The following is a 16,755-nucleotide window of genomic DNA, read 5'->3' on the forward strand; positions in this document are numbered from 1 at the left end:
TTTTTTGATGACCCTTTTATGACAAAGTGTGGTATAACGCGACTTTATAATTAATCAATTAGTTTCTCTCCGTCTTAACATTAAAATGGGTCAAATATCACTCACTTGTGTATAAGGCAAATATGTTGGTTTTCCGTATGCATTTTGTTTTTGCCTTATTCATTAATACTACTTGACTCGTTTTAAGCTTAAGATATACTTCATGTCTCAATGAATAGTTTACAATTACTTTATTTAATAAGGACATAAAGCAAGTGTAGTGTAAACTATTGACTGGGACGGAGGGAGTATATATCTGTTTTAAATGATAATTTGTGTTAATTTTGTATCTATTTTGGTAACAAACGTACACATTAATTCGAAGTTATTTTATTTACATTTGGTGCTATTTTTATTTTAAATTATAATATAATTTCACTATATTTTTTTTGTGAGATCGTATATCAAGAGACTTATTAAAACAAATAAGGTTGTCATAAGATTTACAGAGAACTAATAAAACAAAATTTTAAAATATGTAATAAAATTATCAAAATCGGGTAATATTGAAAGAAATTTTTGTAAAATGTCGCAGTCCACGTAAACATATAGCGATTCTGGAAAAAAAACGAAATTTGTTTACTAGGATGATACGTAAAGTTAGTAGCGTGATTTAAGGGACGTAAAGGCTAGAGTGTTGATTATTATAAAAAAGAGTTTTTTTTGTGGAACTAAGAATAACATTGACTAAAAATTAAACCTGTAATGATAGTACAAGACCGTAGCAATTAGACTTGTGTAAGGCAATTTAAAACTAAATAAGTGAAAATCGAATCAATCATGAACATATTAGTGGGTAAAAGTAATTATTAAAAGACCCTATTTTATAAAAAAAACGTAAATATAACCGCCTTATATGAAAGTATTTATAAATGCTAATGCGCGTATTTTTTTTAAATATAATAAGATACTATTTGAACAAGATTATTTGAGGAGACAATTAGTCTCACTATAGACGAATATATCCGTCTAAAGTGGGTGGACATTTTTCGAGCCCCACCATGTAACTTGTTGCTTATCTTATGCTTAAAGTGGATGGATATTTAGCTCGTCGGATATCTTCTGTCTATAATAAGAATTTTTGTTGAAGAGAATTAAGATGATGAGTGAAATAAATATAAACTAAAGTGCATATGACACTATGGGTGGATCATTGATATCAAATCAAACGCAGTAAATACTACCTAATGAGGGCTACTATTGTCATGCGCACAACAAATTTCGTGGCTTGGTTGATATGCCCCGCGGATTTATACGTACCCTAGATTTTTGTGGATTGAACGAGATAGAAAATAGACAAAGAGGGTGAGTGTATAAGTAATTATTTGGGGGAGGTGGGATCTCTTTTGGGTTAAATAAAGTGGGTGCTGAAATGGCGACGGAATATATTATGGTCGCCAAAGTGGCTACCGAATTCAGTCGCCCTTGTCTATATTTCAGTCGCCACATACTATGAGCTGGCAAGCTCTTCCTCTAATGATGCTGACACAACTGCCACATCTGAGCCTCAAGACAAAGCTGCCAAAGCCAGACGATTACAAGGCATGAATGCATCTGCAGGATGATATTTTCATTGTAAATAGTAACAGTCTAGAATAGTCTGTTGTTCCAAGTAGGATTCAGGTTGTTAGGAGTCTGTTACATCTTGTAACTGATCCCGTAAATTCAAGAAGGTAGTTAGAGGTTGTTAGAGATATTTTACATAGAATTTTCTAGAATACATTTGTATATAAATAGATTGTACAGTTCATTTTTGGTAATTAATTCAATCACTACTTTTATTTACCTTCTGCTTGTTTACATAATTCTCTGATTTCTTAATCAAATACAATACTCATCAAAGCTTCAAGCTTCCATTAATGGCGTCCTCAAGTCGCTCAATTCACACTTTTACACATACAATTATTGTACGGAAAGGAGTCGTCGCCAAAATGGCGACGAAAATCAGTCGCCCGAATTATTTCTCAGTCGCTATTTTGGCGACCATTATTTTCAGTAGCTTATTTTAGTCGCCCGAAACTGAAGTTCTTGTAGTGTAGGTTATTGTCATTTTCTTGGAGTATGAATTAAATTTTGATTGCATTATTTGCATGTTTTACTAATTGCCCTCGTCCCAATCATTTGTTTACCTTTGATTAAAATACGCCTCCCAAAGAATAAAAAAGGTAAACAAATGAACGAGACGGGGAATAGGAGTACTATACTTTATGAAGAGCGTAACAAAGTTGTGATTGTGTTTCGTAATGATGCAGAAGGAATCATGGAAACAAGTTTTGATCTTAGCATACCAAAGCGTAGGAGTTTTGATCTTAGCATACCAAAGCTTTCGTTGATTTACCATTCCAGTTTACCTGTGATATCTTTCACCCATTTCTTTATGCAATTTATTTTCACATATTATTCGGCCTTATACTTTCTATGGCGTTGAATTCAGCCAAGAACAAAAGCATGCTCCCTCACGCGATTACCTTATTTTATTTCAGGTTGTTGTGGTTCTTTGATGTACCAAGAGGCATCAGAATTGGGTACAACCTTAAGGGGAATACCTTACTTTTCCTGGTGGAAGGACTCTATTTATGTAGGATGCTCTGCATTACATTGATTTCATTCAGAAGGTATTACATGTAATTTATGATGCTAGCTGTTGTCTCTTCTTGTCTTCCATACTCCGATATTCCAGAACTTCAGACTTTCCAAATACAGGGTATGAGCAATGTTCGCTGAACTTGGAAGTTGAGCTTTGCTATGTGCTTGATTCATTTGCCAGGTAGACAATTGTTTTATTGCCTCCTGAATTTTGATGTTTTTTTGGTCGAATTCTCTTCAATTGTTTTTCTCACTTACTTCCACTTAGCCTTCGTGAATGGTGGCTCTAAAGATGTATTTTGATAGCTATATTGCTTAGTTTTTACATGTTACTCAGTGAGTTATATATGCAGACTCATTTGTGGGAATATGGCAGTGGCAAGTCTTCTACACAATTTAGATGGTATCATATCTAACAATTACAGCTAATCTTTAACCAAGCACTATCTATCATGTTAAGACTGCCTCCTATCTGTTATCTCTTAAGCTGCTCAGGGCATAAAACTGAGTAGGGCTTGTATTTTAATGATAAAAGTACCTCCTACCTGACTTAAATATGTGTTTAGCAGTCTCTGGGAAGGGTTATGAGTTAAAGCTTTGAGTTCACTGCCTATATCAAAGATAAACAGAGAGACTTGACTGCCTATAACAATGATAAACGGAGGCACTTAATTGCAAACTAATCGATCTTTTGATGTTCATAATCACACTATTTTTTCTTTTGGTTGTTGCAGGTACAGTATCAGTTTTCAAGTAATGGAGAGAATTCCAGACCTAAGTTGAATTCGGAAGCCGGGTATGCTTTCTATTTCTGTTTTTGAGTGATCCTTAGATTATTTATTCAAACCATCGACTCTAAGGTGAATAAACATTTTGTTAAGCCCTTTGCCTCTTAACTAATCTCTATATGGATGGAATGTTATATTTCTTTGAATGTTTCACGAATTTTACGGCTTATAACACTGATCATCCTTCACTTTTATGTGCTCGCTTGATCGGTCTGACTAACCAACTGGTATGGATCATGGTTTTAGGAAATTAGATCGATTAGTTTGTTCCTTCTAATGCCTTTTGCAGGACAAACTGACTACCTTATCTTTGCAATAATTGAGTAATGTCGGGCAAACTAAATAATGTCACTTTCAAAATTACTATTCAAATCCTTTTAAATCACTTTACCTTTTAACAGCCTTACTTTGTTTCATTTATAAAAATTTTTTGCTTTCTCTTCAGATCTATTTCACAACAATTTTACCTATGAGATTGAATAATATAATGTCCTTAAGACTTGAGTACTTTTTGTAAGTAATATTTTTGTGTGTTTTAAAAGTATTCGAAGTATTGCTTTTTAAAGGTTTATTTGTGCTTTTTGTAATGAAATTAGAGAAAAATGGGTGTTATTGTTTCACAGATTTTGTTAGTTTTTTTTAAAGAACTTTTTACATTAGAAGCTTGTAAAGCACCACGGAGTTACTAGAATCGGACTGATACTCAGCCTTAAACTTTCAAAGAACCACATAGATTTGAGCTGAACGTGAAAGGTTATATGTTTCAAAGAATAGCGTACATTTATTAGAATCGGCTAAAAGCCAAGGTTCAGCGATGAACGTCTGCACCAGTAAGGTAGCTTCGTCTTAGTTGCTTCCATTGAATGTTAGATGAATGTTGATTGTTAACTGAAGAAATTAGGGATTATATTTTTTTTTCCTCTATTTCTCTTTTGGTTTTGTACACATGTTCACGCATTGCGGACAATAATCGAGATAGACAATACTCATTATTCTATTTCACATTTCTTGCTCAAAGGCTTCACTTATTCCCTAATAATTTATAAAACACAACAGCATTGGAACTTACCTTAATTCAGAAGCTTGAGAGATAGCTGGTTCTTCAGTATCATATGAGTAAAAAACATGTCCCCATGTCTTCTCCATTGGCGGTTAAACGTATTTATTCACCATGCTAGAAACTTAGCGCAAGTGAGATGGCCACGTAAACTGAGGGTAGCGGGCGACATAGCTGTGCAGATTTGCAAATGGGTAGTTTTTTAAGTGACAAAAAGCAAATGTTGAGACAAGGATGGTATCTTGATAATCTCCTTGCATTTTCTTTTAGTGTTTGCAGAATATTTGAGGAAGGAGCAATGAGAAATGATTAGTTCAGGAATGGGATAGAAGTGAGAGGCGACAATATAGGGTTGTCATGTTTTCTGGAGATCCGCATGTCATGGCGTTGAAGAGGAGTTCAGAGGTGCAGAGGGAGAAAGAGAAAGCGACAAGTTCAATCTATAAGTGGTTTATTTTATGGAATGTTGATTGAGTAGTTGTTTCTTTAATATATTGCTAGATGAACCCAATTCACATAGACTGAATTCTATTAATAGTAACTTTATTGTTTACTTTGTGTCTGAATCGATAATTGCAGATTTTATGGCTAAAGCAACACCCTAAATTTAGAGATAAGGTCTCCACATCTCACTAGAAAATGTATTCAATGAAACCAAGAATGAGATTGGTAAAATTTAATTTACTTATTAAAGTCGCTTGTAAAAAAAATTGTACTAAATATTGTAAAATCATCCATTAAATACACAAATTACTACACCATTGGAGTTACTAAATAGACTAATGCTAAAATAATTTACAGTCATACACTTACAATAGTTTCGCATGACTCATCTTCTTGCATTATTCGCCTTGTAAACGTGAAATGCTAGAATGTTGACGCCCTTCATCTCCGGCCAGGTTTGCTGCGAGAGAAACTTGCAGGATTGAATGGGAACTCATTTTTCGAGATATGTCCTACTGAACTGAGTAAGATTAGACGCATATTCATTTTCTATTATTGTTCCCTTGTTTGATTAAAAAGGTATTCTCTCTTGGCATTATGGGAGTTGGCAATTTTTGGATACTATTACTTTTGTCCTTAAAAATTTATTATCTGGTTGTTTAAAATCTTTCTAATTTGACTCAAACTATTAATTTTTCGCATAACGTTTTGATCTATGATCACGTAAGATTGTTTTGTTTAATTGAGGTTGGAAACAGTAACTTCTGTTACAAACTTGAGGTAGATATATATACTGTATAAGGATCTTCTTAAGAATCACGACATTAAATAGTACTATATGTTTTTTACCAATGTTGTTCTGCTGCATATTTTTCGACTTCCCTCATGTGTTTGTCAACTATTCTTTTATGATTGTGCGTTTTTCTTCTGAGTTGAGTTTTTATTTTTCGGCTTCCTTTAAATGCAGACAGATATCAGAATGTACAGATATCAGGATGTCTAGGCCCAAGTTCAAGTTCTTGCATCGCTGATGCAGATGTTTAAATACGCTTTAGCTAACATCAATGACGCCTTCCCCACGGTTTTATTTGTGAGAACGAAGCTTACTAAGCTTGTTATGCATTCGTTCTTAGTTTGTGTAATCGTTTTGTGTTGTAATCTCGGCTTATTAATATTAGTGTTCATTTGTCATCATTATTTTCCACTAGACATGACGTTTTTAAGCATTTAGGCCAATTTTAATATACTACCGACTTACTTTCGCTTAGCATGTACCCCAAATTGGGGGACCCCGGGGTACAACAACTAGTGATTCATTTTTTTAGTTTAAACTTCCGTTTGATGGGATGACCTATTTGACTACATTCTAGCAGTTCATCCTCAAGCAAGGTCACCGACTGGGTCGTGACCTTGTTGGGTCACCTTAATGACACCTTAAATTAGGATTAAGGGGTTAATTTTGGTGACCTTCAACTACTCAGGGTCAATTGGTGACCTTGAGTTGAGTTGGTGACCTTGTTGGTGACCCGCTAGGTGGCACACTCCCATTGGTTGAAAACAAAAAAAAAGGACAACCGTCAAAATAAAGAGAAGGTGACATTTGGTTGAGTATGATGACCCGGTAGGTGGCACTCTCTCATTGGTTAAAAAGTGAAAAATAATTGGGTTGGTGACCTAGGTCGTGACCTTCTGCTTGGGAGGATGAAAGTAGGTCAAGATAATTAAGGTGTGATAATGAGGAAAAATATTAGTGACTCGATTAACTCGACCTTCTGCTTGGGGATGGTCTAAGTATTGAGCACTGCAAAGGGATTTAAAACATTTGTGATGTTTTAAATCAAATGTGGCATATGCATATCACTAAAAGCAACCTAAAACAAATCATAGACATTTCTTATGCCATCAATTCTGACATATCCCTTCAAAAGTTACTCGATAGGAATAAGGTGCTCAATGATAGTTTTTGTGAAATGACTAATAGTGTACCAAATCATAGACATGATTACTTTATTTATTTAATAAAATGATATAGGTTTTTTTTGAGTGTGGAGTAATAAACCAAAATCAACAATTAAAACCAACTTTATGATCAAAAGCTCAGATTAAAATAACCATATGATAATAAATAATAAATAATCCTATTTATTAAAAGAACAACCACAAAGCCTAGGTGTCGCTCTGTGGTTGAAAGTCAATAATTCAAAGGGTCCTTTACCTTTCCTAGATTTCAGGAACCACGTTCACAAAGGCAATTAATTACACCATTTGATAAATTACAAACGATTGAATAATCAAAGTAATTATAAGTATATACTAATTAGTTTGTCTTATACTCATACAAATATAGGATATGATTGATCTAATATGGTCATTAATAAACCCGATTAATAAAATTAATAATTATCTTTACTGTTAACATGGTAACAAATGAAAAAATACTGTTTATATGTAAATATTTCATAATTGAAACGAAGGTCATTAATCGAACCATCGTCTCAGCTTTCGAAATGGGACATGCATCAATGGTACAACCAACAGTAACAGGCTTACATCGGTCTCCATCTTTACCAACCGTTGCTGAAAACTCATCGCCACCAACAATAGAGCTGATCGTGCGTGGTGATAATATTGGCGATTGTAAGGAGCTTAATTAGAAGAAAACGATGTAGAGTGCGGCAGAAAATATGACGATAGGGTAAAACACCAAAACAATTAAAATGTTTGTTGTTGGATTAAAAAGAATAAGCTGCACATGTGTGTTAGATAAATGCATCTTTTTTTTGTTTTGTAAATGCATCAATTTGAGGATGAAAGGCGAGATTTGGAGTGAGTGATAATGGGAGGTGCAGAGGCAGGAAGGGTCGAGGTAGGGTTTGTGGGTGGGATAATGAGAATGAATTTATATATGAAGGCTATGGTTGATTTTGTTTATGTCTTATTTATGGGCTACTAATTGTTTATGGACTTTATTTAAACGACTTATTTGAATTAATTTGGACCCAACCACCAATCACTCTGTACTTTCTACGTCTAATTCATTTGATTATTTTAATTAAAATATCTCTAATAAAAAAAATTTAAAAATATTATTGTGACAGAAAGAGTATAAATTTTGTTAAATATACTAATTTGTCAGTTATTTTAATTGTGTCATAAGGTAGAGTGAATATGTGATTATATATATAGTGACATTTGTTTGGTAAACAAAGATATTGAGATATTCAAGGCTTTTAAGCATGTTTGACCAATCAATATGCTAATTTTAGTGTTTGTAAATAAGATATTGAAAACAAAGATATTTGGGGTCAATATCTTTGTTTTACAATATGTCTTACAAAGATATTGGTTAGCATATTGTAAAATAGGAAATTTTTCTCCATTTTACAAAGAAAACTAACAATCTACTAATCGTAATCGCCAATTACCAAACACTCAAATCAATTCTCGCTAATTATAATATGCTAGTCAAACCTTCGATAAAATCGCCATTTATAATCTGCTTTTGCAATCTGCTTATGCTGAAATTAATCCGCTATTTACCAAACAGGGCCATAATCTCTTAAAAACATAATGTTATTGTTAATGACACTTATCTTTTTAATAAAATTTCTGACATTATTTTTTACTTCTAAATTTTTATATATTTTAATTGTGTGGTAAAGTAGAGTGAATATGTAATTATTTATATAATCTCCTAAAAACATAATGTTATTGTTAATGCCACTAATCCTTTTAATAAAATTTCTTACATTATTTTTTTACTTCTAAATTATTATATATTTAGACTGTGTAACAACTCACAATTTAGAACTTTTCTTTACTCATATATCTTTCTCAAAGATTTTCGTTGCAATTGTACTTCATCATTTGATAACTTTAGAGCAAGTTCTCATTTAAGACGGGTATATCCGTTTAAGTTTAAAACGGGTCAAATATATCAATGTAAGACGAATAAGACAAAAGCAGAATACATTGAAAAAAATAATTGTCCTTAGAGCTGGCAAACAATGACACGACGACAAAAAACCACCCATCAAACGGGTTTGGGTTGAGACTTAATGACCCATTTATGTAAGTGGGTCGACACAAACACGACACGATATTTAATTGGGTTGGGTTTGGGTTGAGCTCTCTAAACACGAACCCGACACGAAAGATCTGTTTACTAAATTAATCCTATTTTTTCTTGATCTTTCATCACATAAATATACTTAAACTTTCCAAATATGGACAAGACACGAAAACATGACCCGAACCCGACACGAAATTAATGGGTTAGGGTTGAAACAAATGACCCATTTATGTAAGTGGGAGAACATTTTAATTGGGTCGGGTTTGGGTTATAAAGTTGAAGGGTCTATGACCCGTTTACAATTCTGAACACGAATCCGAAACCCTCGATCTGGAATAAAATACCCATTAGAGTGATCAAATGGGGCATTTGTCATTGTTATTTAAATCTTGGTCACAAAACAAAAGAAATTAATATAATGGGTAATGTAACGGACAACAAAAATACACCCGCTAAAAATAATGGTCGCGTATGAACTAAGAGAAATGTCCATGACCTAAAAAAACAAAATATTTTCTTATTTTTATATACATGACAACTTCAATAACATGAAAAAATGTACCAGATAGCTTTTTAAAACTTAACCAAAATAAAGTCGAGCCCAAAATAATTCATAAACCTACTTTATTCTTGGTAATAGGTAGTTCTGATTTTTATTTTTTTTAACTTTGTGCAAACGAGCGCGCGGGCAGACCCACCTTTTTTGATAAGGTTTTAATGAACATGGGAAATAAAATTACGTTTATTTTCAAGTGTAATCATGTCTAAAAGCTCACTGACAATCAATAATACCCGTGTGGATTGACATTTTACCCGTTTTATCATTATGACGGAATGCCTTCGTTTAAGTCCATCTTAAGAAAGATTAGATTACTTTAATAATCAATAATAATGGGGCTAATTGAAGTTTTATTATTGTCATTTTTTTTTTTGAGGGAAATTATTGCCATATTTTAGATACCCTTGATAGTTACAAATATGGTAATTGCAAACGAAATTATCATACGCATTAAGAACATGAAATATGACTTCAATTAAAGAGCAATTACCACTATTAACACACTTTGCTACAATATTCTAAATAACAACCCGTGCAATTTGCACGAGTTTAAAACTAGTTTATTATAAATTAAGGCTGATAATTAGTTCTACAAAGGCACACATAAACATTAAACAAGATAGATTATGATCAAGTTAGTAATAAAATTACAATTTAGAAAGACGGTTGTGAATAAAGTGTTGAACCTCGGCAAACAACAACGTAGCTTGAGGCAACTCAGGAAAAACATAAAAAGCATGAATAGCCGTAGGATACTCAACTAACTTAACCACCTTCCCACTCTTCCTCAACCATTCATAATACCTCCTTTGCCAATCCTTCAACGGATCAAACCCGCCTATAAACAACAGCGTCTCCGGAAAATCCAACCCTGTTATATCCACCGCATTCGGCCCACTTACATTTACGGCCCAATGATCCGTGTCTAGCCCATCTGGCAAGAAGGCGTTCCACATCCACCTTGTCCGGGCAACAGATACAATGGGGGCCCCCTCCAGCTCTGTTTCGGACGCAACCCTATCCATCCCTCCGAAAAAGGGCTGTATGTTAATCAACCCGATGACTCTGAGTTCCGAGAATTGGGTAGTACACGCTGTGACAGTCACATTATGTGATATATTCCCTCCCGCGCTGTCTCCTGCGATAAAACAACGCGACACGGAGGCGTTTTGGGGCCACAAGGGGATTTCGTGGCGGCGGGTGTCAAGGAATTGGAGGACGGAAATGCCGTCTTCGTACTGACAAGGGAATTTGTTCTCCGGAGCAAGACGATAATCAACGGAGCACACGACGGCGTTGAGTCTCCGAGCAAGACGGCGACAGACAGCGTCGTAAGAGAAGGAGGAGGGGGAGAGTAAGGTGAAGCCGCCACCGTGGAAGAAAACAATGACGGGGATGGGTGACGTGGTGGTGGTTGGGTGGTGAGGTAGGAAGAGGCGGAAAGAGAGATTGGTGGTGGGGTCGACGGTGATGTCGTGAGTGGAGACGGAGTTGATAGGGGTGGGGTTGGCGGAAACTCGGCGATCAAAGAGGTTGAAGACGCGGCGATTGACGGTACCGTTGTCGCGGCGGACGGTGTCGCTGACGAGGCTAAGGAGTTTGAGGAGGATGCGGGTTTTCAAGGGTAAAGAGAGGGATTGTAGGTTAGATGGTTGAGGTGCCATTGATTGAAAGAATGTAGGTTAGATGGTAAAGTTTGGTTTGTGTAGTGATAGTGTGGAATGTGTGATAGTGCTGATATTTATTACAATAGGTCTTGGTATAGATGGGTGGGGCGAACAGACGGGTAAGGACTTCTAATAAAATGGGTAGGGGGACAAGGTGGGACACTCCATGTGCTTTCCACTTTATGGCAAATGGGTATTTTGTGAGGGAAAATGGTATCCGTCTATACGTATAGACGAATAATGTCCGTTTATAATGAGAATTTGTGTATTTATTATTCTCTTTGATTGGGGGTTGGATTTTGGAGCGTTGCGTAGTAGTTAGTCCTCCGTATTTATCATACAACAAATCATGTGATCCATCCAGACTTACGTATCGTAGACACAAGAGCCAGACTGTGACGTATGATTAATGGTAGTCGTATCAAAATAACACAATTAAATCAGCAACAAACAATGTTTATGGTACCAAACTATTTGCTTTTTAGTACTCCCTCCAACCTTTGTCTCAATCATTTCTTTACCTTTGATTAAAATACTACTCGCAAAGAATATAAAATAAAAGGTAAATAAATGACTGAAACAGTTGCGAATATTATATTATTCCTATCATAAATCATAACATGAATACAACATAAATACGAAATCAAGATCAAACATTTCAAGATTTATAACACATGCAATCAAAATTTTAAAAATTACCTATTTCAACATTGCTACTCACTCCCTTCTGCAAAACTTGATTGCATGTAAGGACAAAAAAATTTTAGAGTTAAAAATAAAATGGAAATGACACTCTTAATTAAGATAAAATGTGACTGGGAATGTGTGAACTTCGTTAACTTTTCAATAATTTTGTTGAAAATATATGTTGTACAGGTTTGGAACAATATGAAAATTTTGGAGGTGATTTAGATCAAATGGGAATGTTGATAGCTAGGGGCGGAGCCAAAAATTTTTAGTAAGGGGGCACCCCCCAAAAAAATTTAATCTGATAAATAAATATTTTCGATTTTTCCCCCTTAAACTAATCAATACTCAATACATACATCTATCTATCTATATTATTAAAGGAAGCTTTTTTCGAGCGATTATAGAGAGTCCAACTATTACAAAAGACTTGCGAGCAATATTAAAATGTAAGAAATTAGATTTAGTATTGTAAGGGGACATAAAAATATAAATTGCGTAAAACTCTACCCCAAATAAACCATATACAATCCTATTTGCATTGAAATATTAATTGTTGTTGGAGACTTAGCTATATCAATCACATATATATAAACACGCCTCCTATAATTTGTGGTCTACGTAAAACTCTACCTCAAAGTAAAGTTGATTATTATGTGATTGTTTATACTTTATGATGTTGTTAGTCGATTATTTGCTCTTTTGATAAATTGTTTAGAATGCTTAGTATAATTATGCTTTGAGACTTGAGATGCAGCCTTCAACTTCCTTAAGGAATCACTTTCAATCTTCTCTTTTTCTTGCAAAAAATGCTTCTGATATTAGTACTTATTTGTGTATGAATTAATAGTACTTTGTTTATAAACGACTTTAATAATTTGAAATATGTTCTAATTTTGATGAACTGTGTTTGTTTTGTAGGTGTTCGAGTTATGTTTGATTGGAGATATTTAATTTCAAAAAAAAAAAAAATTATCCAAGAAGGTGAAAATTGCAGGTAAGCAATAAGCAATAGACTCGTGAATCATGATCGGTTTCATAAAATTTCTCGGTTTTAGATTAGGATGTTTATCATAGGTTTTTCGAGCTTTCTCGGTCGAAGTCTTCAATCGAATTCAAATAAAATAATTTGACGTGTATCAACTATTAAAATAACAGATACTTGAAATGAAAGAGTTCGACTCTTATGAGAAAACCAAATACTTGGAACGATTTTAGAGGTCGACACAAAATTATTAACATAAAAATACCCGCATATACTTCCTCTCCTCCACAATGATTTTTCCATTTACCTTTTCACGGTTCGAAATGACACTTTGAACATATTTTGTTATACTTATTATGTATTAATTTTTTTGTTGAAAATATAATTTTGCATATTTTTCGATTACAAATGTATTTATGTAAACTTTATACTTCGTAATTTTTAGTGTATTTAAGGTCAAAGTTTCCGACCCTGAAAATAAAGTACGAACAACTTTATGATATGTTATCATATTCATATCGAGGCTTATTTTAATCTTAGTGTATCGCTTTGCTATTGTTAAGAAGTTGTATTTGGGTTAATTCAGTTGTATATTCATTCAGTAACGGCATCACCTTATATAAGTGTACAAAGCTAGCATCCTTTTCGAACAAGGACGGAATAAAAGATATAATAATTAAATACAACTCGATAAATACTCGATTTCTATCGACAACTACTCAATTTCTATCGTTGATAGAGATTTGACTCAACTTCTATGATCTATCTATTCGGTTATGTATGCCGTAGGTCAGAGCTTGTCTTTTATTCCGTCACAAGATTCCAACTATTTATTTATTATTACAGTATTGTTAATTATGTGTAGTTTAGGCAATTTACAAAAGTTTGAGCCGTAATATAGTCATATACTCATATATGCGTTCGAATATGTTATCAACAATTTAATATTGAGACTTGAGAAGGCTTATACGATCATTTTGGTTTGAAAAGAGGAGACATCAAATCATCAATGACCAATATAATATGTCAAGCTATTCTACGCTGACTTTAGAAAAGGTCTTGAATGTGAGACCGGAGATAAATAAAACTCATGTATTTTTTCCGACTTTTAAAGTTTATAAGTTACATTTTAATTTTTGACGTTAAAATTTGAAAACTTTATTTATAAAATAACTCAGAAATTACACAAACAGACTTATACATCTAATGTAGAAGTGTACTATATATGAATGTATAAGTGTACTACACGTCGAGATTCGTATTGAATTTTATCATTGAAGCTCATAAATCGAATGACCAAAATTGAAAAGCCCGGTTCCACCGCCTGTGATCGCCCGGGCTATTAAATGCCCCTGATGCCTATATATATTGCTTGACTCACATATACGTAAAACTATTGGATGTCTTGCTATAAAAGATTGCTAATAAATATGGATGACACTATATATTCTCATGTCTTACATGGTGTTTTGTATGGGGATTAGAAAGAAACATCAACTTATCATCTAGAAAACTCATAAGAAAACAAAAATAAATCCCTCTAGGCAGACAGTAAGTCTCTTTAGAAAACGTCTCAATACATTAATGAGAGACAACAAATAAATACACTAAGAATGAATTAAAAAGAAACATATAAAAATAAAATAAAAATAATAACTATCTATTATGAAAGAGGTTTGTCGCTAACGTTAATAAGATACTCTCTCTCTTAAGAATTTATGCTAGGCACAAATTCATTAGTCGAAACAAACTCATTAATCATATATTTTCAATATTGACAATTTGTTATAACAACAAACTCATTTACCTGAATCACTGAGATAAGCTATAAAAAATTAGCATGATGTAAATATAGCCTAACGCCTCATATCAACACTTTGTGAACTACTTAACTGGTAAAGATTTATATAATAAGAGATCGTATATTATCCAAGAACAAATCAATAATTTCACAACAAAATATTGATGATTGACATATTAATTCTCAGTGCACCCGTTTCAAGCATCTTTGTAGACGTAGAATATAACAAAGTCATTCTTACAATTGAAAAATAATTTCTCCGTACGAATGATTTTATTTAGCTCAAGATACTATCTAACCAATAACTATTAGGCTTATAAGTTACCTACGAGTATGAGTGTAGTAAGAGAGCTGTACAATTTAATTTTGAATCCTTAACACTCTTATTGTCTTATAAATTTGAACTTGAAATTTTAAGTTAACTTATGTCATTCGTTTGGTCACTTATAATAAGGGATGGACTTATGAATTGATGTTGATCCAAAGAGAATAAATAAGTTTAAATGTAACAAAAAATTTAAATAATTAGTAGCAAAATCCATAGAATCAATCGATTTTAGTTACTTAGTAATTTTAGTGACGCCGAAAATAGCCATTGTCATATAACAAAAATAACTAATTTTTTTAAACTCTTTAGGTTTATTGGTAGTCTTGAGTGTCATTGGATCATACATCATAGTATACTACAAATAGGCCCGTGCATCGCACGGGCATTAAATCTAGTACATATATATAAAGCAGAAACTTTTCGAGCGATATTAGAGAGTTCAACTTTTTTAGAAATCCTAACAATAGTAGATTTCGAAACAAATTTACTAAAATTATCCTGATAAAATTAGATTTCTTAATATTTAAAACAAAAGTTAATAAAATTATACTAATATTGGTAGATCAAATATATTTTAGTAAAATTATCCTAATATAAGTAGATTACAATTATCAAATAGATAACAGACAATTATAATAGGCCAAGTTATCATTTTTATTTTTCTCACACTTATGGTCTCATACATTTGTAGTTTGTATTCCCGCATCAAAATTCAAGAAGCTGATGGATAAATAATGAATTTATTTGATTAAAGTGTTATGGTAAGATGGTGTAGTTCGTAGTTACACGAAGTATAAACTACGGTTACTTCATCAAAATATAATCACAAAATAATTATTGGAGTGTGTATATAAATTATACATGCCTCGATACACATGCATTCAAGTAATCAATACATATAAAATAATTAACTGATCTATATACGTTACTCCCTCCCTCCCGGCCAATAGTTTATAATTAATTTATACACGATTATTAAGGTAATGAGAGAGAAATGAGTTTATAATTATTAAAATAACAACAGAAACACGAAATGAGAAGGAAATAAAATGGTCTTCACCCCCATGAGTTTGTTTATTTACTTTGTGTAAACTATTTGACTTATTCACCTTAAATAGGAAAGTGTGAACTATTGATCGTGTTAGAGGGAGTACTATTTTGTTTCATTAATTTATGCTAAATAAGAATGTGTAGATCATTAGATCGTAGAGGAATAAAACCGAGAATAACCGAAGTAAAATTTTGTGGTTTGAACAACTTAAAGCTTGCAGCAACTCATAGTATTATTCATATATGATGAACTGATGATCAATTGTAATCTAACCATTACTTATAAGAAATTAAGATAAATGAAATTTTGGTTAAATAAGCTTAAACTTATTTCTTAGAAACAAAGCTTAAATATGAGATTTCTCATAATCTCCTGACCTTACTCATGTCCAATTAATTTCTTATTTATGTCTGCCCATGTTTACTTGCTTTGTAGCCTATTGTTCGGAGTTGATCTCAAGTTCCTTTTAATTTTATAAACTTGATTGATAGAATAAATAACTATCGGTTCAGAATAAATATTAGCAATTAGACATTATAACACAAATTACAAATATACTCAATAATAATCACGAGGAACAAAATAATAAGCAATTGGTTCAAAATAAATAAACGTTAGCTTTTTACACGAGAATAAAAATTGTTAGCTCTACAATAAGAAGAAGCAAACTTGATAAAAAGGGAAAATCTAT

At 33.0% G+C, this 16,755-nt stretch overlaps 1 protein-coding gene and 1 long non-coding RNA gene across 2 annotated transcripts in view; one reads left to right on the plus strand and one right to left on the minus strand.

The window, feature by feature from the left end:
- LOC141651456 (uncharacterized) overlaps positions 1-6,139 on the plus strand; it is a 30,369-nt gene extending 24,230 nt beyond the window's left edge. The window contains exons 2-5 of the long non-coding RNA XR_012546904.1: positions 3,360-3,421; positions 4,741-4,903; positions 5,370-5,438; positions 5,882-6,139. This is a non-coding gene — a long non-coding RNA (uncharacterized LOC141651456). The remainder of the gene's footprint in view (positions 1-3,359; positions 3,422-4,740; positions 4,904-5,369; positions 5,439-5,881) is intronic.
- A 4,010-nt stretch (positions 6,140-10,149) lies between these two features.
- Positions 10,150-11,398, minus strand: LOC141599148 (putative carboxylesterase 18). The gene has a single exon (XM_074419076.1). It carries the CDS (start codon positions 11,207-11,209, stop codon positions 10,193-10,195), a length of 1,017 nt encoding a protein of 338 aa, XP_074275177.1. The 5' UTR covers positions 11,210-11,398; the 3' UTR covers positions 10,150-10,192.
- Between the last annotated feature and the right edge of the window lie 5,357 nt (positions 11,399-16,755).

The sequence above is a fragment of the Silene latifolia genome, chromosome 1 (assembly GCF_048544455.1).
Source record: "Silene latifolia isolate original U9 population chromosome 1, ASM4854445v1, whole genome shotgun sequence".
Classification (NCBI taxonomy): domain Eukaryota; kingdom Viridiplantae; phylum Streptophyta; class Magnoliopsida; order Caryophyllales; family Caryophyllaceae; genus Silene; species Silene latifolia.

Excerpts from the sequence above, each read along its gene's own strand:
- LOC141599148 (XM_074419076.1), bottom strand. The coding sequence starts at position 11,209 with ATGGCACCTCAACCATCTAACCTACAATCCCTCTCTTTACCCTTGAAA.